This window comes from Martes martes (genome assembly GCF_963455335.1).
Source record: "Martes martes genome assembly, chromosome: 15".
In the NCBI taxonomy this organism is placed as follows: domain Eukaryota; kingdom Metazoa; phylum Chordata; class Mammalia; order Carnivora; family Mustelidae; genus Martes; species Martes martes.
Window position 1 is genome coordinate 69186767 of NC_137903.1, and position 27272 is coordinate 69214038.

At 51.7% G+C, this 27272-nt stretch overlaps 1 protein-coding gene and 1 long non-coding RNA gene across 3 annotated transcripts in view; one reads left to right on the top strand and one right to left on the bottom strand.

Annotated features, from left to right (window-relative positions):
- Positions 1–1440, bottom strand: part of RCSD1 (RCSD domain containing 1) — a 59868-nt gene extending 58428 nt beyond the window's left edge. The window contains exon 1 of one of the 2 annotated variants that reach the window (XM_080824335.1): positions 1154–1440. In XM_080824335.1, coding sequence (XP_080680461.1) covers positions 1154–1159 — 6 coding nt within the window. In that variant the 5' untranslated portion in view covers positions 1160–1440. The remainder of the gene's footprint in view (positions 1–1153) is intronic. The other variant, XM_080824336.1, reaches the window with a different exon arrangement.
- Positions 1441–2412: 972 nt separating this feature from the next.
- Positions 2413–13551, top strand: LOC308355886. Its single transcript, XR_013968024.1, has 5 exons — positions 2413–3605; positions 4983–5075; positions 5165–5271; positions 9742–9967; positions 12008–13551. It is a non-coding gene; the product is annotated as an uncharacterized lncRNA (long non-coding RNA).
- The last annotated feature ends 13721 nt before the right edge of the window (positions 13552–27272 follow it).

A 27272-nucleotide genomic window follows, 5' to 3' on the forward strand; every position in this document is an offset into this window, starting at 1 on the left:
CCGCGCCCTTCCCCAGCCCTGATCTGCACGAGCTTCCCTGGCTTGTCAGTGTGTCTCTGGAGGGTGGATCCCACAGTCTAGGGGCACCCTAAGATGATCCCTGCTCCTCGAAGACAACGGGGGGGCGGGATGTCTGAGTGCGCGCCTGCTCAGGACAGACCCAGAGCCCCGCAGAGTGACCAGGCTGCACAGGCCCAGCCGGGGTCACGGCTCAGGAGAGCCAGCCAGGCCTCCGGGGCTGCAGAGCCTGGAGCGGGGCCGGAAGGACGCCGAGTGGTGGCTGCGGCGGGAGCAGGAGCAGGAGCCCCAGGAGCAACGGCCTTTCTTGGACCGTGGGTGGGAATCCCCTAAGCTGCGGCCGCACATTTGCGCCTTCTCCTTCCGCCTGTTTCCGAAGTCCCCTCCCGTGAGGAGCGGCTCGGGGCTAGACGTCCGGTCTCCGGTCCCAGGGGAAATGGGTGGGAGCCTCGGAACGGGGAGGAGGGCGGGACGCGGGAGCACACCGGGCGCCCCTCCACCGGGCGGGGGGCGCCCGCACCCCACGGAGGCGGGAGCAGCACCAGGACGGAGCCGCGCGGGGAGGCGGGCCGGGGGGCGCCTCACCCCGGGGCGCCTCACCCCGGGGCGCCCCGCAGACGCGGCCCTAACGCTCCGGCGGCCCGGCTGGGGAGGCGGGGGCTGGTCAGCCGCGGGGCCGACTGCCCACGAGCCGCGCTCTCGCAGAGTCCGGAAGATGTGGCGGACGGAGAGGGCTCGGGAGCGGGAGGACTGTCCTAAAGGTCACCGCGCGGTCGGGAGGGAGCCCGGAGCCCGGCCCAGAAGCGCCCGCGGCGCCCGTTCTGCTTCTCGCTCCGCGCCCGCCTCGCCAGACCCGGGGCTTCTGCTTCGCCGCGGTGTCTTTTCCTTTTTGTGGCCCCGCATGTTTGCCCGCGCGCGGACTCACTTTCTGACTCGGGGCCGCAGAGGTCCTGAGGCCAACACCTGGCGCGGCCGCGGCCCCTGCCCCGCGCGCCCTCCGGCCCGGCGCGGTGGGGTCGGGGCGGGGGTCGCGGGCGGCCGGAGCCCCGCAGCGGCGCCCCCTGCCCGCGCCCGCCGCCCCCGCGCGCCCGCCGCCCCCGCGCCCCCGCCGCCCCCGCGCCCCCGCGCGTCGTACCTCCATGGCCTCCAGGTGCCGGCTCCGCAGCGGCCGCGCTCGCTGTGCGCTCGGCTCCGCGCCCCGGACCCGGCTGGGTGAGGGGCGGCGGCGCGCGGCTGCCTGGCTCGGGACTGCGGGCGGCCCGGCCCTGCGCGAGAGCACGAGGAAGGGGGAGGCCGCGGGAGGGGGAAGGGGTGGGGAGCGGGGGAGGGAGGCCGGCGATCGGGGTTTAAATTTAGACACAAATCTAAACAGATACTGTCCCCTCCCAGGGCAGGGCTCGAGCGAGGAAGTCACGACTCCATTCATCTGCCCAAACATGGGGATGGACAGGCGTCCGCCCCGCGCCCGCGGAAGTCTCTGCGGGACCCCGGGGTCGGCCCCGTCGCCGCCCTTCCCCACCTCGCCCGCCCGCTGAAATGCCCTCGTCCTGCCCTCGGCGTCGAAGCCGCTCTTCCCTCCTCGGGACCGGCCCTCTTTTCTCTTCCCCTCCTTGACGCGCGTCCCCCTGCTCTCTTGCCTCGTGCGAAAGACGCGGTGGCGCTCAGGTCACCCCGGGTCTCCGGGCATCCTTGCGTGGGAGTGGGAGGCCCCGCATGCGGCTGCGTCTCTCGCGGCCCCGGGGCGGGAGCTCTTCCCAGCGCTCAGCGTGGGGCCCACGGGACCCCGTTTCCCATTTTTCATCCCTTATCCTTCCCACGTGCGGGGTCGCGTTTGCAGGAAAGCCCTCTCGTTCCGTCTCTCGTCTGTGTGCGGGGCGGGGGGACACGAGGCCTCCAAGCAAGGATTTTCACGCTCCTTGTGGCATTACGTCTTTCTCTCCCCCGATGTGACTGATGCATTGGACTCTGCGGGGATTTCAGCTCCCACAAGCTGCTCGCTAAAGGCCTTTCCGCCGTTCCTATGACATAGAGTAAAGGGCGGGATCCTGAACATCCGATTCCAGATCCCCGCAAGGCCCAGCCCAGCAGCCCTCCTCCAGGGCTGTCCCAGCAGAGGCCGGAGACCCCGAGGAGGCTGCGTGGGAGGGGGCGGCGCGGGACCTGGAATCCGCAGGAGGGTCTTGCTCTGCGACCAGCGTGTGTATCGGCCGCCAGCGCTAGGTGCCCCTTCTGGATCCCCCGCCCCCGCCCCACCCCCAGGACGGAGGGAAGAGGGGAGATGCGTGCAAGGACTGTGAGTGGAAGGGGACTGGCTGGCAGGGAGAGGCGCCTCGGTGTCCCGCAGCGTCGGCCAGCCCTGCCCCCATCCCCAAGGCCTCACCCGCGGCCGCGCCCAACAGGGAGGGCGAGCACTTCAGAGAGCAACAGCAGGCTGGGCAACCGTGAGCCCGGTTAGGGAAACCCGGGGAGAATCCCGGGACGCAAACAAGTGGAGAGTTTGCTCGCGCGAGGGAGGACTGCGCGGATGCGGGCCGTTCCTCCCAACACCACCGGTGGTCCCTCGGGCTCTTAGATTGCTGCTTCGGGTACCCGTCTTAGCGACATGAGGTTCTTCCCATCGTAGAACCTGCGGAAAGCCTGACTTCCTAAAACACGAACAGCCCAAATGCCGAAGTATTTTCCAGGCCTGAATATAGGGGCAAGACCTCAATTTCAGAAGCGGAAAGTGGGTCGAATTCCAGCTCTGCTACTTTCTAGCTGGGCTTCCTCTGACAAGTCACTTAACCTCTCTGATCCTGAGGTTCCTCAGGGATACAGTTCAGTCAGCCTCTGAGAAGAGTAGCTGTTTTAATACTGCTTAGCTTTGTGTACAAGCTCAAATGAATAGGGACCAGATATTTCTTTTATTTAGGGCAGGACATTCTGGGGACCCATGAGGGCCCCCTGCCCCCAGGAATTAAGGGTGTGTCCCCTTGGCAGCGGGGAAGGACATTTCCTGGTACCGTACAGTACGTACTTGTGCTTGTGACTGTTTTCCTTTCTTCCTTTTAAAGGTGCAGGACTGAGCGGGTGATAGGAACAGAGTCTCTTACCATGTCTCCTAACCCTGACTTGGGGGGCCTTTTCCTTTCTGCCTCTATCTCGTCTTCTGTTGGGCTCCGAATGGGGCTGCCCCAGCACAGGTTTGTGGCTTCAGAAACAGGAGGGCGGAAGTGCCTACCCACCGGAAACCGTTAGGCCCAGAGAGCGTCACAGCCGCCCCAAGTCCCTTGCAGCTGCACCCACGCCCTGCTCACGCCTTCCCTTGCCCAGCGAGAACCCGTGGCCCGCAGCGCAATCAAGCTGCACCTCTGTCATGTTCTGGGGTCTCGGGACCTGCAGAGTGGAAAGCTGCTCCGGGGCTCTCTGGGGCCCGGGCTGAGGCCTTCACTGGAGGAAGGAGTGGCAAACAGGGAGAAAGGGGTGGAGGGCGGCACAGCCCCGAGCTCGCTTCAGCAGCCGTGAGCGTGTGTGGGGTGTGCCCCCTTCTTCCTCCCTCCTGCCCCTCCAGAAGATCCCCAGAAGCCAGAACGGAGACAACCCAGCTGGTAAATACTCTATTTTTGCTGGGTCACCTGGGATTGTGACTTGCTGCTCTTGTGACAGCCTAAGGGGAAGGGGAAGTGGCTCTGAGGGGGTTGTTCCCCTTCCTCTCTGGGGGGCTGGTTGTCTCTCATCAGGACCCACTTCCTTTACTTTCTCCCAGGCCCCCTTCAGACACCCCTGCAGTCTGGCCAGCCAAGCAGTAAGTAGAGGCCAGTGCAGAAGGAAGAACAAAGAACACCAGACCCGTAGCCGGGGCAGGGGAGCGCGCGTGTCGTGGAGCCCTTGTTGCCGTGGGCAGCCATAGACACAAAGCAGGTCCTCGAGGGACATCTGGTGAATGAATGAGTGCGTAAGGAAGTGGAGCGAATTAGGAGAATCTTTGTCATCAAATCAAAGGCAAAGCCCTTTCCATAGTTGGGTCTCCAGGGAAAGAAAAGACCCACTGGGAGAAAAGATCATGAAGACCATGATAAGTTAAGCAGTAACTCAATTAGTTTTTGAGCAGAATTGTCAAGAGCTCAATCAATCAGCTCCTGGTGGCCACACCATACTGCTGATCATCCGTTTCTAAAATTAAGAGCAAGAAACAAATATTCTTTCATGACTGCAAATATTAACTGAAAGAAAGAATATATACACACGCACACACTTCAGCCCTAAATTCTGGGAATGTGGCAAAAACAAAACAACTAATTCTGCCCTAAGTGACTATCATTGAGGAACAGAGTTGAAAATGCTGAAATGAAAGCATAAAGGCTTAGGGGTTTTGTGTGTTAAAGGAGTGACAATGGAGGGTTTCCCAGATGGCAGAAGATGGAAGGTGGTAGCTGTTTTTAATGCGTGGAAGGTAAATTGAGGCAGAAGGCAGCAGGGTAGCAATGAGCCCCAGGGAAGATGTTCAAATGTGCAGAAGACCATCAGGAGGGATTGGAGACCGTTTGAGGAAGGCTTTGACTGGCCCTTCGGGGATCAGGAGATTGGCTACATAGGGAAGTTGAGCAAATAAATTGATATAGTGAGGCCTGTGGGAGCCAGGTTTCTGGGCAAGGGAGGTACAAACATGCGGGGGGCGGGAGGGACTAGAATGAACTCTGGTGCTGGATTGGATGGGAGGTCGTGCTGTGAAGTCACGGTTTGCAGTCTGTAGATGGCTGTAGACATCAATGTATATATGTACACGCGTGTGTTTCTTAGTTGAAGCCACTGAGGAAGCCGAGGGGCAGTGACACCCCAGCAGCAGCAGTGCGCACAGAGCCCAGATCTTGGTTTCTAAATACCGTTCTCCACTAAAGGAACGAGGTCTTCTGGGAGAAAACGGCTGATTACAGGGCTGGGGCAGATAAAATACGAGATTAGCCTGGAACATCTTGTTTTCACAGAAAATATGGAAGTTCTCAATGAATGACAGAGGAGCGTCAAAAGGACCAAGAACTCTGCAGGAGTTCCCCCTGGCAATGTTGGGATAATTTGGGGTAATATAAGAATCAGAAGAAATAATGATAGCGATGAGGTGTAACCCATGAAATAAAACAGAAGTTCATGACTCCAAACTGACCAACAGGTGAGCAGGTGGAGAGAAACCTCCTAGAGCACAACACCAACGAGCCAGAGGAAAACAAAGTCTGGGAGAAAACTGCCATACGACAATCATCATAGTTGTAATTTCAGGTAAGAAATACTACTGGAGGGGCCCCTGGGCGGCTCAAGCAGTTAAGGTCTGCCTTCGACTCAAGTCATGATCCTGGGGGTCACCAGGGGGAGTCGTCAGGTTCGCTGCTCAGCAGGGAGTCTGCTTCTCCTGCTTTCTCTGACCCTCTCCCCGCTGTGCTCCTTCTCTCATGTGCACACACACTCTCTCTCAACTAAATAGATAAAATCTTAAAAAAAAATACTATTGGATGCTAAATCTAGAGGGTAAAAATGAGATGAGGAATGGGATTTTGCATAATATAAAAACATCCCCCTTACAAGGTACTCATTAGTTACAAAAGGGAGAAAGCACATTTACAGAGAACAACCCTAACAGACCTCATATTAATCAAGTGATGGAAGTAAATATGACCAACGGGGGGACAAATTGACATCACACGCTACTCGACAGGATACAGGAGCGTAACATCACTTCTGGAATGTTCTTGCCCAAAGTGCGTAGACTCAGTCTAAACAAGAGGAAACACTGGAGAAGCTAGACAGGACGATGTTTCTCAAAGTGATCTGTCATCTTCAAGCACAGTCAAAGGAAGGCTGAGAAAGGGTCCTAGGCTGAAGGAGACGACAGCGACAGGACCTCTGTTCAATGTGTGGTTCTGGTTGGCTCCTTCGACTATATAGTCAAGTAAAGGGTTATCGTATATGCACTATATACACATACATACATACACATCATGGCAATGTACGCTCTGAGTATCTTACAGTGTTATTAGTGAATTATGCCTCAGTAGAGCTGAGAAAAAGAGAAATTATTAGGATAGTTGGCAAAACTGTAAGGAATCCTGGGCGAAGGGTATGTGGGTGTTCTTTGTATTTAGCTTTTCTTGATGTTTAAATAAAATTTCTTTGTATTTAGCTTTTCTTGATATGTAAAATTATTTTAAACTGAAACATGAAGGAAAAAGCTGGTGGGCGAAAAACTGAACTGTCCCGTTTGATTTCCGTGGACTCCCTGCCTAGTCCCCCCACTGTCTGTTCCTCCCCACTCCACCTCCACCCCAGACATCCCCAGGGTGGCCAGGGCCCCGGCATCCCCAGCGTCCCTGATGCTGGAGAGAGAAAACAGTCAGAGAGCTCCTCGCATGACCGCAGAAGGAGACGGGAAGGGAAGAGTGTTCCAGTCTTCCTTGGCACAGCTAGCTCTGTGTGGCTGTAGCAAACTCATGTATCTTTATGATTTGGGGGGAGAGGTTTAATTAAAACAAAAAAGAAGAAGAAAACAAAGAGCCAAACTGGACCGAGGGAAGTCTGTACACACGGACAGAGATCGTGCTCGCCTCCAGGGCACCGAAGAAGGGGCTGGCGTCCGCAGCAGCAGCAAGGGCCCGTCAGGGATTTCCCAGGGTGGGGCAGGGGAAGCCCAGAGAGCGCACTGGCCTGATTCCCCGTGCCAAGGAGCGGTGTTGACAAAACCTGAAGAACGTAGTCTGGAGGCCCCGACGGATTGTGGGCTGCTGCTTCTGAGGCAAGTCCCATGTTTAGGAGGGAAAATTACGTAGCCCTACAAGGAACTCAAACCTTCTCAACCTCATTGTATCATCCCGAACACCTGAACCCCAGCCTCATCTCTAGCTGTCAATTAGAATGACCCAAGGAGCTTTGGAAAAAATTATCTATGCCTGGGCCCCACCCCTAGTCAATAGGGAGTGACACCTGGTAATGGTTTTTTTTTTTTAAATTAAAAAATATGTTTTTTGAAGATTTTATTTATTTGAAAGAGAGAGAGACTGTGTACCCCGCCCAGAGGTGAGATTGGGGGCGGGAGTCAGGGGGAGAGGGAGAGGCAGACCCCTGCTGAGCAGGGAGCCTGAAGTGGGCTCAATTCCAGGACCCCGATGTGGGCTCGGTCCCAGGAGCCCAGGATCACGACCTGAGCTGAAGGCAGACCTTGACCGGCTGAGCCTCCCAGTGCCTCCCGCCCCCGCCCCGCCCGGCCCGGCCCTTTTAAGCCTCAGTAAAGAAATAAACCCAGAATAGTCTAAGCCAATTGAGGAAAATAACATTCCTCTTTCCAGAAATTGGTTTAGAGAGAAATAAGTGAGATTTTGGTCAATGAGATTAAAGGCGAAAGCTTTATGATTTCTGATAGGGACACAGAGAGGAGGAGATGCCCTGTAAATATAGGGTATTTTCTTACTTAATGTTATCCCCAGAACAGCAGCAACCATTTTGCTACCATGAGAAAAGCTGGGAAGAGCCAAAATACAAGCTCCATGAAGATAGACTTTTGTTTCTTCCTGGTCAGTGTCCATCCCATGTACCTAAATCAAGGCCGGCACAGCTAGGTCTTCAGTAAATATTCACCAAATAGTCATTCACCAATGACTGCGGAGGCACTGAATGGGCCAGTTGTAGAGGGACTATCCCCTGATTTCTTCCTAGATGAAGTAATACATTTCTTTGTGGTTTAAGCCTTTTGAGCACAGTATTTTGTTATAGCTGAAAGCATTCCAATGATTAAGATAGATACAAACTTACAAGAAGACAAAGACTTACATACCAGTGCAGGCAAAGCAGCATTCCTCAACAAAATGTTCGTGGAGATGTAGGGAAAGGACGGAGAAAGGAACGCACACACCCACACGCGCACCCACGAGAACAAACAGAGATGGGAGAAGGGGGCAGAAAAAGAGGGGGGGACCTGAATAATACCTATTGGGGAGGAAAAAATTTAGTTTGAAAAAATTAGAGTAATCAGAATTTGAAGTGTCTTAATTCCTATCTGAATTTTGGGCAGCCGATGTGGCTAATCCTCTATCGTTCCTTACTGTCCCCCCACCCAAAGATTTTATTTATTTACTCATTTTAAAGAGAGAGTGAGCACAGCAGGGGGAAGAGGGGGAGAGGATCTCAAGCAGACTCATGCCGAGTGCAAGCCCGACGCCGGGCTCCATCCCACAACCCATGAGGTCAAGACCTGACCCAAAACCAAGACTCTCAACAGACTGGGCCACGCAGGCGCCCCTCTCTTTCCTTCTTCTTCTTCTTCTTTTTAAAAAGATCTTATTTATTTATTTGGGAGCAAGAGCGTTTGCAAGCGGGAGAGAAGAACAGAGGGAGAGACACAGGCGGACTCCACGCTGAGTCCCCGAGGGCAGGGCTCAATCTCACGACCCCGGGGCATGACCTGAGCCAAAACCAAGAGTTGAGTATTTAACTGACTGAGACACCCAGGCGCCCCTCTTTCCTGATTCTTAAAAGGAAAAAGAACTAATTTCTTCTAGAAAAAAAGGGAACCTATTTGCAGAATTAGAAGTACATTTTCTTTTTTTTAAAGTGTATTTTCATAGAGTAATTTCATATCACAATTTCTTTTAGGATATTTTTAGTGATGTTAAGTGCTGTTGCAGTTTTGCCAGTAAAGGCATTTACTAGTATGAACCGGTGTCTTGGATTGGGCAGGAGTGTGTCCAAAGCTGGAGATTACCCACACGGCCTTAAAATAAACACCTGCGATGGTTCTGCACAGTAAAGTGAAACAGGTTATGAGGAAGAATAGTACCCAAGTCCCACCTACTGCCCATCCCCTTCGCGTTCTTTACACGGACAACAGGAGAAGAACGATTTCTTCTTTCCCAAAGGGATTTTATTTCTTTATTTGTGAGGGAGAGTGAGCGCACAAGCAGGGGGAGGAGAAGGCAGAGGGAGAAGCAGGCTCCAAGCCGAGCAAGGAGCCTGAAGCAGGACTCGATCCCAGGACTGTGGGATCACAACTTGAGCCAAAGGCGCACACTCCATGCTCATTTTTCAACTCCAGCAAAGTGCACATTTGCAAAAATCACTAAAAACCTGTGTCCCCACCTGTTAGTTTCTCTTTTGCTCTTGGAGCCGTCTCGCTATTTACCCAATTGTTAGGACAGAAAGCTGGGAGTCGTTCTTGATTCTTCTCTCATCTTTACCAGTAAAGTGCTACCATTCCAACGCTGAGACCCCCAGCCATCGGTCCCCCGGCCACCCACCAGCCACTGCCGTCTGGATAAGACGGCCTAGTTCATCTCCGCATATCTCCTAAGTGTCGTGCTTTCCCTCAGCCTGGTCCGCCATCTCCCCCGACAGTTTCCACTCTGCAGACAGCAATCTCTCTCAAATGTGAACTCACACCCTTTCCTGACAAGGTCCCTTCAGCAGAGAACACCCAGTCCTCAACGCTCCAGGCATCCCGAACGGCTTTTAGATCTCTGGAGGAGCTCTGTCCTCTGCCTGAAACACAGTTTCTTCCTTTGCCCAGAGCAAACCCTTATCCATCCCTCAGTCCCAGGTTGAGCTTCCCCCAGGGAGTGGGGCCTGACCATGCTGCCCGTCCCCCGTTCCCGGGCCTCCCCCTGCCCCCAGAGACACGCTTCCCACTCGCGCCTCCTGCCTGTCCTCCTCCTGTCTTTGAGAGAGTTGCTTTCTAACCGCCTGTTTGCTTCCTTTATCCTCTCCTAGAACTTGACGCTTAATGAAGGCACATTCCGTTCTGCCTTGGTCAAAGTTCTGTGATCAAGGCCGGTTCCACTGTGGTGAGTAAATACGTGTTGGAAGAACGAATGGACACGGGCACCCAAGCAGAAGCCGCAGATAACGCACACGGCGGTCCGCTTCTTAGCGGCCGCCTACAAATGTCGGAAGAGCAGAGAGAGGGGAACGTCGAGGTCACACGAGGGTTAGAAAGGTCAGCATGGAAACCAAACTTCCTGGCTCCCCCTGTGTGACCTTGATCAAGTTACTTAACCATTCCTCCCCCCACTTCCCTGTCTGCAAAGTCGTAGAATTGATCCCATAGAGCTGTAGGGATTAAGTGAGTTAATACGTGGGAAATGCTTAGTATGGTTGCTGGTGAGTAGTAAGCGTGATGAGTGCTGGATGGCTCTTGACATAGTGATATTGGGAGCAGCTGCCATCCTGTGTCCGGAAGAAAACACTATCGCTGTGGGCAGGTTCCTTCCTAACGTGAGTCCGTCCTGTCCGTCTCTCAACCCCAGCCCTCCACTGACGATTCCCACCCACTTCTTATAAAGTCTTCTGCTTGGCGGCAGCCTCACCTTGGAGGACAGATTCACCTTCCTCTCATTTCTCCTCATTTGTACTTTATTCGACAGTTCTTGGATATTCTAAGTTGGGATTCAATTCTGCATTTTTTTTGCTTGCACGTGCCAGAAAGGCAGGGGGAGGGGAGGAGGGGGTCTCGAATCTCAATTCTGAATAAATTTCACTATCTCGAGTGGTGTTTCTTTGTCTCAGAAACTAGTTTTAAGTTACCTTCACTTCAATAGTGCATACATTTCATGGATAAGAACTATGGGTTTTTTTCTGGAGCAGACAAGCTTTCGACCTTTTCTGAGTGTTACCACTTACAGGCTTGTTTACTTGCCTCATCCCATCTTATACGCTCCCAACCCTGAGAGCCTGAGGCTTCCTTGTGACTTTTCGGTTTTGGAATACCTCGTTATTACATTTCCTGCACTCGTGTCTCTTCGCTCACTTTCTCTGCTTCCCCGGCTGGGATGGTACTTGAGGCTTTCTTGTCAAAGATCTTATTTTTAAGTAATCTCTACGCCCACCGTGGGGCTCAAACTCACAACCCTGATGTTAAGGGTCGCGCGCGCCCACAGAGCCAGCCAGGTGCCCCGTATCTGAGACTTTCTAAGATTTTTTTTCATCTTGGTGGACCCAGTGTCATTGGACCCTCTGAGCCCCAGACGGGGTCCCGATCTTATAAGACTGTCATTTATCTGAGGAGGCAGTAAGTAGTAGACCCTTGAACATCTGACTCGTAATTTGAACAAAATATCAGGATCCTAAATAACCTGAATCACTGTGAACACTGGCGGCCGCTGCGCCCCGAGGAAGGCCTGCGGACGAGAGGAAGAGGCAGCCGGCTTGGGGTGCTTGGTGGAGTTGGGGTGGGGACGGGGCTCTGGGTGAAAGAGCCACGTGAGCGAGGGGCTTGGAGAGCCTGAGGGGTGGCGGAGAGGGACGTGAGGGCTCGTCGGATGCCAGCTTGGACAGTCCTCGGGTCTGCAAAGTGTGGCCCGCATGGGGCACACGCTAGCCCTCTGAGTAAGCATTACCTTTAAACCCATCCTGGGCTCCTACTAGGGGGCCGGCTGCTCCCCAGGTTTTGTTCTGGGAGTGCTTTGCGCTCGGTACTTGCTTCCGAAAAACAGGTGATTACTGGCCTCGAGCAGAATTCCTTCTGTTTTGTGCTTTTGTTTCTTTTTGTACGTGATCGGAACTTCAGGCCGCAACAAAGAGAGAGAGACAGGGGTGAGCAGGGAGAGAGAGAGAGATAGGATGACCACACACCTGGAGCGACTGAGGGCAGAGGGGCCACCCCCCGGGACTGGGGACCCCAGGCCCCTAGCTGTGTGCTTCCTCAGGAGCGAAGCAACTTAACCATTCTCTTCATTTGGGATTGGGTCTCATCAGTCACCCGAGGAGGTAGTAAGGAATTCCCAAGGAAAATGACCGTAAATCTCAAATGAAAATGGGTTAGGCACTAAATCTGATCTCGCACAGCCCAGCTGGCCATGAACGAAGGAGGACGGCAGCCCCCCCGTGGGAGTCACACAGGGAGATGAAAGCGTTTCTGCTGCCCAAAGTGGACCGGTGTGGGTGGCAGCGATAGGGAGCCGCGTGGGGGAGGGGTGGAGAAGGAATTTGCATCTTGTGGCTTAATCAGATCTGAAACCTGACATCCTGTTTTCTGTAGGTTGGGCACACCAGTAGCTGAAAGCCTCCTCTGACCATGGCCAGCTTCAGGAAGTGAGTGTCAACAGCCTTGCGGAGGGGAACCCCAGTCCTGAGTGACCAGGCCTGCAAAGGGGTCCCCCTGCACCCCGAACAGGCCCCGGCCCTCCCTCTACCACAGTTCTAGAGCTCCAGACCTCACCCCTCCTCCTCTGAGACTTACCAACAGGAAGTTCAGTCGGCTGGAACACTCTGTTCCCTTGACATTTTTGTTTTAATTCTGCAGCTGTGTTTAAGGCTTCATGAATTCTCTGTCTGGCTCTGTCTCTTGAGTCTGTTTCTCTGCGTGGTGCGTTTTCTCTCACACGCATGCACCGAGTCCTGGTTACCTTAAGGCTGGTGGACCAGAGTGGGAACTAGGGTTGATAAGAAGGAAGTGGGGTGGGAAGAAAGCACTTGAGGGGCCGTCATAGTGGCAGCGGACGAGCTAAGGAAGGTGACTCTGCTCAGGGATCGTTCCTCGGGAGAAGCTGGACATGCTGAAGAGGAATTCCGGAATCGTGGACACTGTGCGCTGCCCATACATCCTTCCTCAGCCCTTGTGGTGCGCACGTCTACCTCAGATCACAGTGCGGCCGCGTCTTCTTTCCTCAACGTTCTCGAGTGTCTACTCGGCAGACGCCTTACTCATACTTGTTCTCCCTCAGAAACTTCTCTCTCGGCTCTTATCCCTCGTCAGCTTACCACTCAGGAAACCACGCACACCGTGATCCCAGTGTGGCCTCTGGATCTCTGCCAGCTGCGTCTGGCCAGTCCCTCCGTGCCCAACGGCTCCATTTTGCGCGCAGAACATGGTTCCGAGACTCATCAGAGCATTCTTTCTTTTTGTGGTCCCCTGTCCTGGTTTCTCGCCCTTCTACTGCCTCTCATTCACGTCTAGACGGGAAAGCCGCTAAACTCAGAGACTGGGGTCTCTAAGACGCACTCACGGCTGCAGGATGCTGGCGCTTGTTCTTCCTCCAAGTTCTTCTGCCGCAACAGACCCAAGACGCGCGTCCTGCGTCCACAACGGTAGCTGAACCGTTCAACGCGCAAAGGGCCGGCGTTTGTTTTATTTATTTATTTATGTGTGTGTTTTTAAAGATTTTATGTGCTTATTTGACAAAGAGAGAGAGAATGAGTTGGGGGAGGAGCAGAGGGAGACGGAGAAGCAGACTCCCCGCTGAGCAGGGAGCCGGGATGCGGGTTCAGGGCTGGATCCCAGGACCCTGGGATCATGACCTGAGCCAAAGGCAGATGCTTAACTGACGGAGTCCCCCGGGCGCCCCTGCCAGGGTTGGTTTTAAGGAGCACCTGAGGCAAACGACTTACAGTCACACGGACTGGGAATGTTTTGTCAATCACTTGAAGCTTAACACAGCTCATAATACAGGTATGGTCCCTTATGTCTCTGAAAACCACATCTAGAGAACCCATACACAGATCTGATGTCAGTTCTGCACTTCTGTACAGTAAAAGTGAACAATCCAAGAAGGAAATTAAGACAACAATCCTATTTGTTATGGCATAAAAAAAAAGAAAAAAAGTAAGAGTACACTCAACCAAGGAAGTGATAGATCTGTACCCCGAACAGTATAAAACATTTTTTTTAAAGATTTTATTTATTTATTTGACAGACAGAGATCACAAGTAGGCAGAGAGAGAGGGGGAAGCAGGGTCCCTGCTAAGCAGAGAGCCCAATGTGGGACTTGATCCCAGGACCCTGGGATCATGACCTGAGCAGAGGCAGAAGCTTTAACCCACTGAGCCATCCAGGCGCCCCCAGTATAAAACATTTTGCTAAAGAAACTAAGGAAGACACAAATAAATGGAAAGACGTTATGTGCTCGTCCATTGGAAGATTTAATATTGCTAAAATATCTATATTATCCAAAGCTATTTACCGAGTCAATACACTTCCTTTTAAAATCCCAATGGCATTTTTTTCAGAAATGGAAAAAAAATCCTAAAATTCATATGGAATCTCAAATTGCCTGAATTATGGAAAAAGAAAAATCTTGAAAAACAGAAACAAAGGTGGAAGCCTCACACTTCCTGCGTTCACAACACGTAACAACTTCACAGCAACCTAAACAGGTACTGACACAAAGACAGACACATAGACTGATGGGAAGGAACAGAGAGCCCAGAAATCAACCTTTGCATGTGTGGTCAAGTGATCTTCAAGAGGGTGCCAAGACCACACAACAGGGCAAGGACAGCATCTTCAACAAATGCCGCATTTGGACACTAGGATATTCACATGTGAAAGACTGAAGTTAGGTCCTTACCTTACACTATATTTTAAAAATTACATCACAATGGACTAAAGACCTAAACATAAGACTTAAAACCATGAGACTTCCAGAAGAAAACACAGGGAAAACGTTCATGACATTGGACTTGGCAATGATTTATCAGACAGGACACCAAAAAACAGGAAAGACAAGCCAAAAATAGACAAGCAGGACTACATCAAACTGTAAGGCTTCTGCACCTCGATGGCAACAACCAACAGAGTGAAAGGCAATCTATGGAATGGGGGGAAATAATAGTAAGTTATATATCTGTCCAGAATGTGTAAAGAACTCCTACGACTCAACAACAAAAAATGAAATAACTCAGTTAAAAACTGGGCAAAGACTTGAATAGATGTTCCTCAAAGAAGATACACAAATGGCCAACAAGTGTATGAAAAGACGCTTAACATCATTAACCATCAGAGAAATGCGAGTTAGGATCACAATGAGATATCACCTTGCACTCATTAAGGTAGCAATCATAAAAAACACAAAATACAAAACACGAATGCTGGTGAGGATGTGGGGAAATTGGAACCATTGCGCTCTGCTGGTGGGAATGGAAAATGATGCAGTCACTGTGCAAGATGGTATGGAGTTTCCTCAAAAAACTAAAAATAAAGTTACTATACGATCCAGCAATCCCACTTCTAGGTATATATCCAAAAGAATTTGAAACAGGATCTCAAGTAGGTACTTGCACACCTACGCTTACTGCAGCATTATTCACGATTAGCCAAGAGGCGAAAGGAGCCCACATGTTCATTGCCAAATGAATGGAGAAAGGAAATGTGGGAGATTCTATATATATATATATTCATTCATTCAAGGGAATATTAGTCAGTCTTAAAAAAGAAGGATCTGTCACCCGCTACAACAGGTTTTCATACAACCTTGAGGACATCATGAGTGAAACAAGCCCATCACAGAAAGACAAATACTATGTGGTTCCACTTATATAAGCTCTCTGGGGTAGTCCAAGTCACAGAAACAGAAAGTAGAATGGTGGTTGCCAGAGGCTGGGGGAGGGAAAGGGAGAGTGGAGTTGTTACTCAATTGGTATAGAGTTTCCGTTTCGCAAGATGAGAAAGTCCTGGAGATCTGCTATACGACACTGTGAATATAGTTAACACCACTGAACTGTACGCTTAAAAACGGTTAAGAGGGTGGGTTTTATTTCATTTTTATTTTAACCACAATTAAAACTAAAAAAGTGTGGGGGGTGGGGAGCAGAAACGTAGAGGCCTGAATATGCTTAATCACAAATTAACCTCACTGGTGCCGCACCTGTGGGTTTACGTCAACGACCAGGCCTATGACTACCTGAGTAAAAATACCTAAAAAAGCGTATTTAGCACCGACCAGAAGAACACCTTTATAAGCTCTAGGCTTCCAACTCTGTGTCTTGTGAGAAGGGGTGTGTCCCCCACTAGTGAAAACTAGTGAACGGAGAAGCCGGTCTCGGGCAGTCTCTTATGGGGATGCATAGAGCCTCCACGTCCTGACAGAGCTGAGCAGCTGCTTGCTTTCCAAGGACACACTGACGGGGAGATGCTAGGATTCTCAGCCACAGATCGGGCTGAGAAGTGGTGATAGTGGTGTACGTTACATCAGGCTCTCTGTGCCATGACTTGAACTGCTGAAGCCACGGACTTAAGCCCCCGTGGAGTGGACCAAGAGGAGGACATGATGACCGTGCGTGTCTGTGGGTTGGTGGGGGGCCATACACGGGCGTAGAAGGGGGGGCAATGGTAGAGCGAGAAGCGAGCAAAGCCTTGGGAAGAGCGGAGGGGAAGGGACCCTTCAAATCTCAGCATCTTGCAAAGGAGGAGACAGGATGCCACGTGCCTCCTGATGTGACGCGATGGAGAGAACACAGGCCACCTATGATGCGACATTTGCAAAAGTCGTTAAAAACCCAACCAGAGTCTAATCATGCTTCTAGTTCTAACTCCCAGTTTAGAGGAACTATAGCATCTGGTTCATGTATGACCCATGAAGACTTAACCAGAAAAACCTGGAGTAGGATTTTCTATAGACCAAATGAGCTGGTTTCCTCTACAAATAAGTGACATTTTATTTTATTTTTATTTTGTTTTAAAGATTTTATTTATTTATTTGACAGACAGAGATCACAAGTAGGCAGAGAGAGAGAGAGAGAGAGAGAGAGAGAGAGAGATGAGGAAGCAGGCTCTCCACTGAGCAGAGAGCCCAATGCGGGACTTGATCCCAGGACCCTGAGATCATGACCTGAGCTGAAGGCAGAGGCTTAACCCACTGAGCCACCCAGGCGCCCAATAAGTGACATTTTAAAAAAAGTAAAGAAAGGGAAAGAAGGAATTGTTCTAAACTGAAAGAGACCTAAGAGACGTCTGGAAACAATGCGCAGACCTTCGCTGCATCCTGATTCAGACACGCCAGTGATTTTGAGACAGTTGGGAAAATTTGGACACAGATGGTATGTAGAAATCTGTGTAACTTTTCTTACATGTGATAGTGATGTTAAATACAAAGGGTATTATGTGTCAGAGGTGTGTACCCAAGTACTCACGGCTGAACTTCAGAGGCCCAAGATTTGCTTTAAAATATTCCAGGGGCGCCTGTGTGGCTCAGTGGGTTAAGTGTCTGCCTTCGGCTCGGGTTGTGATCTCGGGGTCCTGGGATCGAGCCCCGCGTCGGGCCCCCGGCTCAGCAGGGAGCCTGCCTCTCCTTCTCCCTCTGCCTCCCCCAGACTTGTGCTTGTGCTCTCTGTCTCTCATTCTCCTCAAATAAATAAAATCTTAAAAAAAAAAAGTCCAGAAAATAAACAGTTAGGGGACAGACAAGGCAGGATGAGGAGTGCACTCGGCACTGCCGGAACAGTGTGGCGCGCGGGAATTCATCGCATTATTCTCTCTCGGTTTGTTTACCCTTACAAGTTTCCAGAATAACGGGGAGACGGTGAACCCAGCGGACTAGGTATCCCAAATAGGTCTTGGCATAGAAGGCGGGAGGGGCACTGATCACTCTGAGATCAATAAACACACCCTGAGTTGCTCACAGCAACTCAGTGGCCGTCTCCTTCATGTGGCTGGGGGAGAGTCAGCTCCATGACCAAGCAACCCACACCTAGCCAAAGTCCCAAACGGGCGGCTCTGTCACAGACGGGTACAAGAATGTTCACATCAGATGTATCCATCGTAGTACAAAAGTAGGAATCACCCAAATGTCGAAGAACAGATCAGTGGTTGTGTGTCATTCACACACACACAAATGTCACTCAGCAGTAAAGAGAAACAGACGCCTGACATGCACAACACGTACGGCTGAGCAGAACCAGACACAGAATGCAGGTGTGACCTTCAAGAACACACACAGCCACATGAGGAGGACAGAGGCCAGGATGACAGTTGTCCCTGGGTAGTGGTATTGACTGGGAAGGGGCACAGGGACCCCTTGAGGAAACGGAAACGTCTTCTGTCTTGATCTGAGGGCCAGTGTACGAGTACGTAACAACGCACCAACCTGCACATGGGTGACCAGCCCGCTCCGGGGGTGCCTGAGGGACGCAGTTGGTTGAGGAGCTATGTCTGACTCGGGTCATGATCCTGGGGTCCCAGGATCGAGCCCCGAGTCAGCCTCCCTGCTCAGCGGGTTGCCTGCTTCTCCCTCTCCCTCCGCTGCTCCCCCTGCTTCTCAAATAAACAAAATATTTAGAAAAAAAAAACAAACAAAAGGTCAGCGTGCTTTGTGCATTCTAGGGTATGTAAACCAATTTTATTTTTTTTAATTTTTAAAAATCTTTTTAAAGATTTCATTAATTCATTTGAGAGAGAAATAGCATGGGGGGAGAAGGTCAGAGGGAGAAGCAGACTCCCCATTGAGCAGGGAGCCGGTCGTGGGACTCGATCCCAGGACCCTGGGATCATGACCTGAGCCAAAGGCAAATGCTTAGCTGACTGAGCCACCCAGGTGCCCCTAAAACTCAATTTTAAAAACAATTTTTAAAATTAGGAAGAGAGGGGCTCCTGGGTGGCTCAGTCATTTAAGTGTCTGACTCTTGAGTTTGCTCAGGTCCTGATCTCAGGGTCCTGCGACTGAGCTCTCTGGCTCACACTCAGTGAGGAGCCTGCTTAAGATTCTCTCTGTCCTCCTCCCTCCACCCCTCTCTGCTCTCTCTCTCTCTCTCTCAAAACTAAATAAATAAATAAATAAACAAGCAAACAAATAAACAAACTTCTTTTAAAAATAAAAATAAATAAAAATAGGAAAAGAAAGAAAAAAAATAACCCCTTGAAGTGTTTGGTATTTCCAAAAGAGACCCAAGAGATGGTATAATTTAAGATAATTTTAAGGTTTAAAAACACCTACGTTCGTGACTCTGACAGCAAGTCTCTCCTGAGGAAAATGCTGCTTGGAATGTTCTACAGTCCCGGGGTCAGCGAACGGGTTCCGGTTGTGCACCCGACTTCCATCCTGCAGCTTTTCCCTTCGCAAGAGACATCAGCCCTGTTTACCCAGCTGTTCGCCCCAGCAGCGATCAAAGAACCCATTCTTTCTTCTGTTTTAATTTTTTGCTGAAAACATTCATGGCAAATCCCTAATCATCACCAGTTCAATACACCAAGCCAAATGACGATGTCATGTACAAAATAAGGAGCGAGCGGCCAGCAAAGAAGAAGTGATTCGTTGTCCAGGACCTCCCTCTGGGACAGGGAGGGGTTGAGGGGCGGGCGGGCTGGGTGCTGGGTGCAGGGTTCTGTGAACAGGGCCGGCCATCCAGTGAGAAGACTTGGGGTCCAGGCCTGGCTGTTTCTCTGACTAGTTAGGGATCCGGGGGCCAGTCGCGCTCCCCCGTCTCTCGTCATCAGGTCCGCATCTGGGAACGGGACGTGGCGAGCCTGTGGGCCGTCCGCGGGTGGACTGAGATCGTGCGCACACAGGGGCTCGTGCAGGCCCTGCTGCTCACTCTGTGGTGACGGGAAGAGAAGAAGAGCGCGCGGAAGCAGCACCAAGCGTCTTCCTTTCCTCTTCTACTGGTCCCTTCTCTGTCTTCCTAACCTCCTAGTGCCTTGAGGGTCCCCAGACCCCTCCTGTGGTGTGGTCAGGACCGCGCCCCGGCACCTCCTCTCAGGTGTTCCACTGCACCGCTGAGATAGTTAGCCGTGTGGCCAGTGCCCCCCCAGATGCCCTCGGCCAGGTGTAGAGGGAACTGAGGTGACACTGGGATTAATGACCGAGACCCGAAGCAGATTTTTCCAGACTGTGAGGTCGGCGGAAGCAAACCAGAGGATACACGACAGCCTGCACCGAAGGGAGGGAAGAGCCAAGTCCTGGGCGGCTGGGAGGGCGGAGGGGGGCTGGCTTTGGACATGCTAAGGAGCTTGGACGTTGGTAGGAGAAGGGGCAACCCGGGAGAGGCTGTCTTGCGGGGTCAGAATTGCGTTTTGGGATGATGATTCTAGCAGCAGGTGGAATCCGAGGCGGACAGGGAAACAAGTTGGGGGATCCCGGCCACGTCAGCGGAGACGTGATTCAGACCGACCTTGAACATAGGGGAGGGTTTGAAAGACATCACAGATATCGTATTGATCAGCTAGGACTGGCATTCGGGGGTAAGCTGGAGTTGCTGAGAAGAAGTAAAGCTTTCAGAGGACGGTTGCCAGGGTTATTGGACAAAAACACAAGATAGATGCCCGGATACATTTCAATTTCAGATCATCGATGAATAATTTTTAGTCTTAATGTGTCCTGTGCAATAATTCATCTAAGGTTCCAGTTGAACTGGGGGTCCTGCATTTTCTCCGGTAACTCGATTTCAGAATTCCCTAAAATGCAAATCTAATTTGCTTAAACCTCTACTACCTTAATTCGATCTCCCAGGTAGATAATCCTCCTGGAAAGAGACTGTTAGTTAAAAAGTTAAAAAGAGTTGTTAGTTAAAAAAGAGTTGTTAGTTAAAAAGAGTCTTTGGGGGGCACCTGTGTGGCTCAGTTGGTTAAGTGTCTGCCTTCATCTCAGGTCATGATCTGAGAGGGTCCTGGGATCGAGTCCCACATGGAGCCCCCCACTGTGCCCCCCCCCGAGGGCTCCCTGCTCAATGGGGGATCTGCTTCTCCCTCTCCCTCTGCCCCCTTCCCCCCACCACCCGTGCTCACTCTCTCTCAAATAAATAAATAAAATCTTTAAACAAAACAAAATTTTAAAAAACCACCCCCACAACAAAAAAGGAGTATTTGGGTCCATTGAGCAACCCTAGTTTTCCTTTTCAGCTGGTGAATGAGCCCAGTGAAGAGTGTTTTCCAGCACCATCTTTATTTTAGCCGTGTGGCCGACCTGTGCCATCATTTACTCAGTATGTTTTTAGACCTATGTTAAATTTGCTCAGTTTTAAATTAGTCTTGTCCTACGTAATCATATCCATGAAATCCTCAGTTTAGTGTGCTAGTTTTTTTCTGTACGAATTAAAATAAACACATGACCATCAAATAACTCTTTTTTAGCTCCCCTTGCTACAGAAAGCAGATGCGATTTGGGAAATTCCAGTGGATGGGGAGAGCTGGGCCGGGGCTGGGCTGGTCTGATTCAGACCCTCGGGGCCCAGAGACCCAGTCACTGTCCAGACAGGGAGGAAGACGTCCCGGTGCGCTTGAAAACCTGCCCTTGACAATTCTAGATTAAGAGAAGACGGACAAGCCCCTGATAAGAAGTGGGTGGGTGGGACTGCAGCTCAGTCCAGGGTTCTCCTGTCCGCTCAGCTCAAGAAAAGCCGCGTGGGGACAGGTGAGTGCCAAGAACTTGGCTTTAAATTAGTTGGATTGAGGCACGACCTCCCCAGGGGAGCAACTCCTCTCCCCAGAGACTGTAACCTGATATCCAAGAAGACTGGCTGTGAGATTTGGACATAGACTGCAATCTACCTGCGTGCACAAATGTCTAATTGTTCCTGATTTGTTCAGAAAGCTTCTCCTGATACTTGGTAGCAGCTCAGGTCGGGGTCAGTCCCCGAGCTGTCCAACAGAGAGATTTTCCCAGGTTCCTTGATGGAGACTGGAGCCATTAGAATTGGGGCACCTCGAACTCAAACCAGCCGGCCATTCTTGCCCAGACACCCCTGACCCCAAAGGTCATGCCAAGAGCCCAGAGGCTCTGATCTCGACTTCACCACCTCAGCCAATAATGGCCCTCACTGTTGTGCTTCCCAAATGCCACAAGGCTCCCTTCTCTCCAGGTTCCACGCATCCACCCTGCTTGTAAAAAGACCCCTGGATTGCGTCAGCATTCCTCTGGGCCCTCTCTCTGCTTATCAAAGTCCAGACCCTTTGGTGTGGGCTGACGGATGCCTGCTGTGCTTTTCCAAGGTGGGCCGGTGAGATCGAAGACAGTAGAGGTGGGAGACGTGAGGTAGAGTAAATGTGAGGCTACTGTATCAAAAAGACAAAAAAAATACAGTAACTTACACTAAGTTATTTTTCTCTCATGTCAAATTTCACGTGAGTAGTTCAGAGGTGCTGCACTCCAAAACGGCTTCCTCAGCTCCGGCGGTCACATTCCGAATCCTTGCCATCAGGAAGGAGGAGAGCACAGGCTTTTGTTTTAAGGGGCCAGCCTGGTAGAGTGCACGTATCACTTCTACTTATCTTTCACGTCGGCCCAAACGTAACTACACGGACAACCGTAGCTGCCAGGGAAACGGGGAGACGTCGTCTTGGCTGAGTTGCAGGTGCGCAGCAGGAATTTCTCTTCCTGTAGAAAAGGAGAACAGACACGGGGCGCAACAGGTAACGGCCACCCCAGTAACCCTGGGAAGCCCTTGCACGGATTGAGAGGCCATTTATGTTTTCTTTAAGAAGTCGAGATTCAGGACGCCCGGGTGGCTCCGTGGGTTACAGCTTCTGCCTTCCGCTCAGGTCATGATCTCAGGGTCCTGGGATCGAGCCCCACGTGGGGCTCTCTGCTCAGCGGGGAGCCTGCTTCCTCCTCTCTCTCTGCCTGCCTCTCTGCCTGCTTGTGATCTCTGTCTGTCAAATAAATAAAAAAAAATTCTTAAAAAAAAAAGAAGTTGAGATTCAGAGTCGGATTATTGGGCTGAGAGCCACAGCTCTGCCTCTCAGGTGTGGCCTTGGCAAGTTGTCCAACGCCTCTGACTCTCAGTCTCCCCCTCTGTGCGATCAGTCACGATAATCAGTCTGCCCACCTCCCCGGGATACTGGGAGGCTCCAACGCACTAATGTCTTTGAGCACCTAGAGTGAGGGCACGGGCCCCTCACACCTCCGTGAGAACACTACTTACTGCCCTGGGACACGCTGAGGTGGCTTTTGTTGTGGTGCTTTTAAGATGTGAGCACCTGGTGCTCGCGGTTCCACTTGGTTTAGGGCAAAAACACCCTAAACCACATATCTGAAATTTCCTGGAACTGCGTTTCCCCTCACAGGGGGCTACTTTGGTATGTCCCAGTCACCTCAGGTGAGCCCGCTGTGGCCGTGCACCTCTCCCCGGGCTCCTGGGCTCCTGTCTTTCTCCTGAGGGGCCGTCCTTGGCCACCAGCCCCCCGGCTCTTTCTGAGCTCTAATCATGTGTGGCCCATGAATGCCCTGCAAGTTACTTCTCGCAGAGCGGATCTGGGTGGAGAGCCCTGGAACAGGACTGGAGGGGAAGAAGACAGTGAGCCGTCCCCAGCTTGGCCAGTCTGGGCGGTTCCCCCCAGCCAAGGGGCAACGAAGCACAGAAGGCAGGTTTGGCTTGTCTTTGCCATCCTCACCGAGCTCGTACGACAGTCTGCAATGTGTGTTAGTATTAGAAGAATCTGTCTTCTTGGGGCGCCGGGGTGGCTCAGTGGGTTAAGCCTCTGCCTTCGGCTCGGGTCGTGATCTCAAGGTCCTGGGATCGATCCCCACATCGGGCTCTGTGCTCGGCAGGGAGCCTGCTTCCCTCCTCTCTCTGCCTGCCTCTCTGCCTACTTGTGATTTGTCTCTCTGTCAAATAAATAAATAAAATAAAATAAAAAAGAAGAATCTGTCTTCTCCATTGGTTTCTAAACTCCTGAAGGAAGGAAGGGAGGAAGGAAACGTTTTCTAAGCATCTTTCCTGTCACAGGAACATAAAGAACTTGCCAGCATTTGGCCCTCACCCAACCTCACTGCCAGAGGGTATCGGGACTTCCTTGTTGACGGATGAGGAGGCAGAGGTCGGATGAGGAGGCAGAGGTCGGACTCCCTTGCTCAGGATGGCACAGCCATTAGTAGAGGAGTCACGATTTGAACCAGGACCTATGACACCAAGTCTGGCTCTCTTTCTATAACGCCATAATTATTTTTGTGATAGTTGAGGGTGAAAGGGTAGAAGTCGGCTGGTCAGTCATTGGATCCTTCTCTGGACACGACTAGCATGATCTCCTGTCTGCCACAAGGACCCAAAAGAGTTAGAATAAACTCTTTTTCAGCATTTCATCTCTGACAGTGCACAGCATAGTACCTGACATGTGAAACCGGTCATTATAGTATTTACTGGACATACCTGAGTTGTTGGATTGATATTTTTAAAAGAATCATCACTGCATTCCAAGAGGCCTTGCAGTCTTTGTGGGGCTAGGGTCCTTCTGCAGACACAGCAAACAAGTGAAATCAAGGAAAGGGGTTTTCCGGACGCCACTGTTCACGCCCAGATTCCTGGCAGGCCCTGAGCACGAGTTCACCAGTGCGCCACTGTGTCTGGTATCTGAGTCATGCTCAGTCTCGGATCCATGGCCGAAGGAGATGGCAGCTTCCGGCAGGCATCCCTGAGAGGAGAGAATTTCCCCCGAGGTTCGCGCATGGCAACCATCCATCCTGGATTTTCTGGCATGGTCCCAATTTTACGTCTTTCGTTCAGAAGTCCTGAGAAGGGCACGTGCCTGGTGGGGTCATGCGTCCTGCTCTTGAATTTGGAAAATATGGTCACAGCAGGCACGTGGAAGGTGCCTTTTATTGCTTCCTGCTGTAGATCAAAAGTAGAGGGGTGGGACTGCCCAGGAGAGCCTGCTTTACCCCAGCGAAGGGAGGGACCCCAGGGCTCACGAGTCATTCTGTTATTCTGGTGAGGTCAGGAAGCTGGGAGCCGCTTCCCCTGGAGAAAGCCGACTGGAGCAGGGCTGCGTCCTGAGAACTGGGTTCTGGAAAAGCTACAGAAAGTGAAAACAGGAAAGAAAAGAAGCAGAGGCAGAAACTGCCCTTTGGATCTCATTGCACAAAGGAAGGAGGTGACCCAAGGGCTCCTTGTGACACAGGAAGGCGCACATTTGGGGAAGTGAGAGCTCTCTCTGCAGATCCTTCAGATTCGAGGCCAACCGAGGGTGGCCTCAGGGCCAGCGTGAGGTTCTTTTGCGGTTCTGGCTCTTTCCATACCCGGGTGGGGTCAGCGCTGGGTAAGTGTGCCTCTCACAAGCATGTCAAACTAAGTCAAGAGCCTATTTGGTTTCTAGGGTCAGCCCACTCCCGTCTCCCCAGTCCCCTCTCCGCCCGCCCTTCAGTCCCCAGCCCGTCTGGGGACTCCCTGAGGGCTGAGCTTTGTGCCAGGACTCAGGAGACCCCCGGGGTCTTATCGGGATTCACTAATCAGCTCTGAAACCTCGGGCGCATCACTCTCCCCCCCACCCCTGTTTCTTGCCCGTCGGCTGAGGACCAGCAGCGGCCGGCCGCGCTATGGAGCGCTCATCCCTCGCAAGACCGTTGCTTCGCTCTGAGGGGCACGCAGCGGGCTGACTCCACACGAGGACAGCTCGACAGTGTCAGTTCTCAGTCCAGTAAACTGTTTTTGATTCTACCCACTTCCTTCCTTCATTCGTTCATTCACTCCAACGTGTACTGAGCCCCGCTGTCGGCCAGCCCTGCTATGTGCCAGCTAGTGTCACTCCTGCCCCCCGAGTCCCTCGAATGTGTCATGGGCTGTCTTGCCTGCTTTAGAGAGACCTTCCATCCCATTTAATACCGCCCCCCCCCCACACTTGCAGTTCTAGGAGATGATACTTCCCTTTTTAGGCTGAGAGGGGTTGAAGCAACTTGCTCCCTAACCCTTGATTCTGGTCAGACTTGGGTCGTGGTGTCTTGATACACTAGTTCTGTCGCTCCAGAGACACAGGACGTGCAGTTAGTTGGTTTCTGATCTTAAGGAGCTCCCAGCCAGCAGCCCTGTGGCGGAAGGCCGGCCCCGGACATTAGAACATGTCCCACCATTCCAGAAAACCTGACGACCCTGGGACACACAGCCAAACTCCTTTTCCCGGAGGCTCCCAGCCCCAAGCCCCACAGACCTAGTTTCCCAGAACTTAAACTGTAGGATCAGCGCCCTCGTGCGTCAGAAAAACAACCTGCGTTTGAACTGTGAAGCCCTTCAGTTGTCACTTCTTTCCCCTCCCTTCTGTGTCTTTGAAACAAGCTGGGGAGAAATGACGGCCACCGCTAACCCGCAGGACCTGACCCAGACGCACACGACGAAGCGCCAGGACCCGCAGGAACGCACAAAGGGGAGTGATCTCGGCACACTCCCTCGCTGAGTGACTTGAGGTCCTGCGTTAGCCTGGAAAATCACAACTTCGATCGTTCCAATCTGAGAATGATCCTTGCTTCTTTCCATGTTCCCTTTCTTCCTTTATACTTGCTTTTCCATTTCTTTTCTCCTTTTCTTGTTTTCCATCCATTTGCTTTTTTCCTCTTCTCTACTCCCCCTAACTCTAGGAGCAGCTCTATTTCCCTAGAAATCATAACATTTTTATTTCTCTCTTATACGTTATTCCAAAAGTTTGCCTCTTACTTTGGAAGGTGTGTTTTGGTGGGGAGGGTGTGCGACGAGGGAAACGCTGGTGTAACGGAGAAAATCAGGCTCGGAAGGAGAAGATCTGGACCCGCCTCCATCTCCCGGTCCCTCTCTGCTCTTCGGGGGGTGGGGGTTAGCACTTAGTTCTTAAAACACATGCCGTGCAAATGACACGCTGCGCAAGTTGGGCGATGGGAGGTAGGAAAGCACATGTAATACTGTAAAGGTCAGGGTGAGAGCGGCACAGAGTAGCGCAGGCCTTGCGTTTGCTCCAGGTGGGTGGCGAGACGTGCCCTTGCAGAGTCTCTCAGAAACCAAGGCAGAGAGGAACGCATAATTAGGAATTGCTTTGATCCTATTCATTAGGTGAAAACAAACAATTGTTCTTTGGAAGGACTGTGCTTTCTGATATCCAGACGGGACAAACTCTGCTGCACTGGGAGACGCTCTCCCCAAAGGCCCTGCCAAATTCACACTAACAAATGTCCTCCGGTGTTTCTGATACCAATGTTCCAAGTCAGGCTGGTCGTGTCACTCCAGGGCATAGCTCAGTAGAAACAAAACCAAATGGGGTTGGGGGGTGGAGGGCACAATATCATCCAAACACAAGTCTCTGCTGCTCTGCTACATTTCGAGGATAAACTTCAGAATTACTCCAGGAACGAGTGGACTGCGTTTTCCTGGGTGATCTGCCACCGCCCGTTTTATGTCTCCTGACTGGGATTTTGCTAAAGCGGAACAAGGCAGAACAGGGGTTTGTGATCTCTCGAAGGAGCCTGCGTTACGGACAAAAAGAAGATTGTTGCGCTTTTAATGACTAAAGGGGAGAAGAGAGCTTAGGGTTGTCTCCAGACTCAGGGCTGGCTGGTGCCTCACTCCATCTCAGCAGAGGAAAGAAAAGCACCGAGAAGCTGACACCAAAATCTTCCAGAAAACAGTTTGAGGTCGACTCCAGCTTTTGAAAGAAAGAAAGAGGCACCAAAACCCCTCAAACTTTCATGTGTACAGGACCTACTAAGATACTTGTTTAAAATGCAGAGCCCGGGAACCACCCCCCCAAAGATTTTGGTTTCATTGTTCTAGAGTGGATCAATGAATGTGCGTTTTAAACTCAGGAAACAATTGGGACACGACTCTGCCTTGAAGTGGGGCTATGATCTATCTAGTTGGGGAAAAAA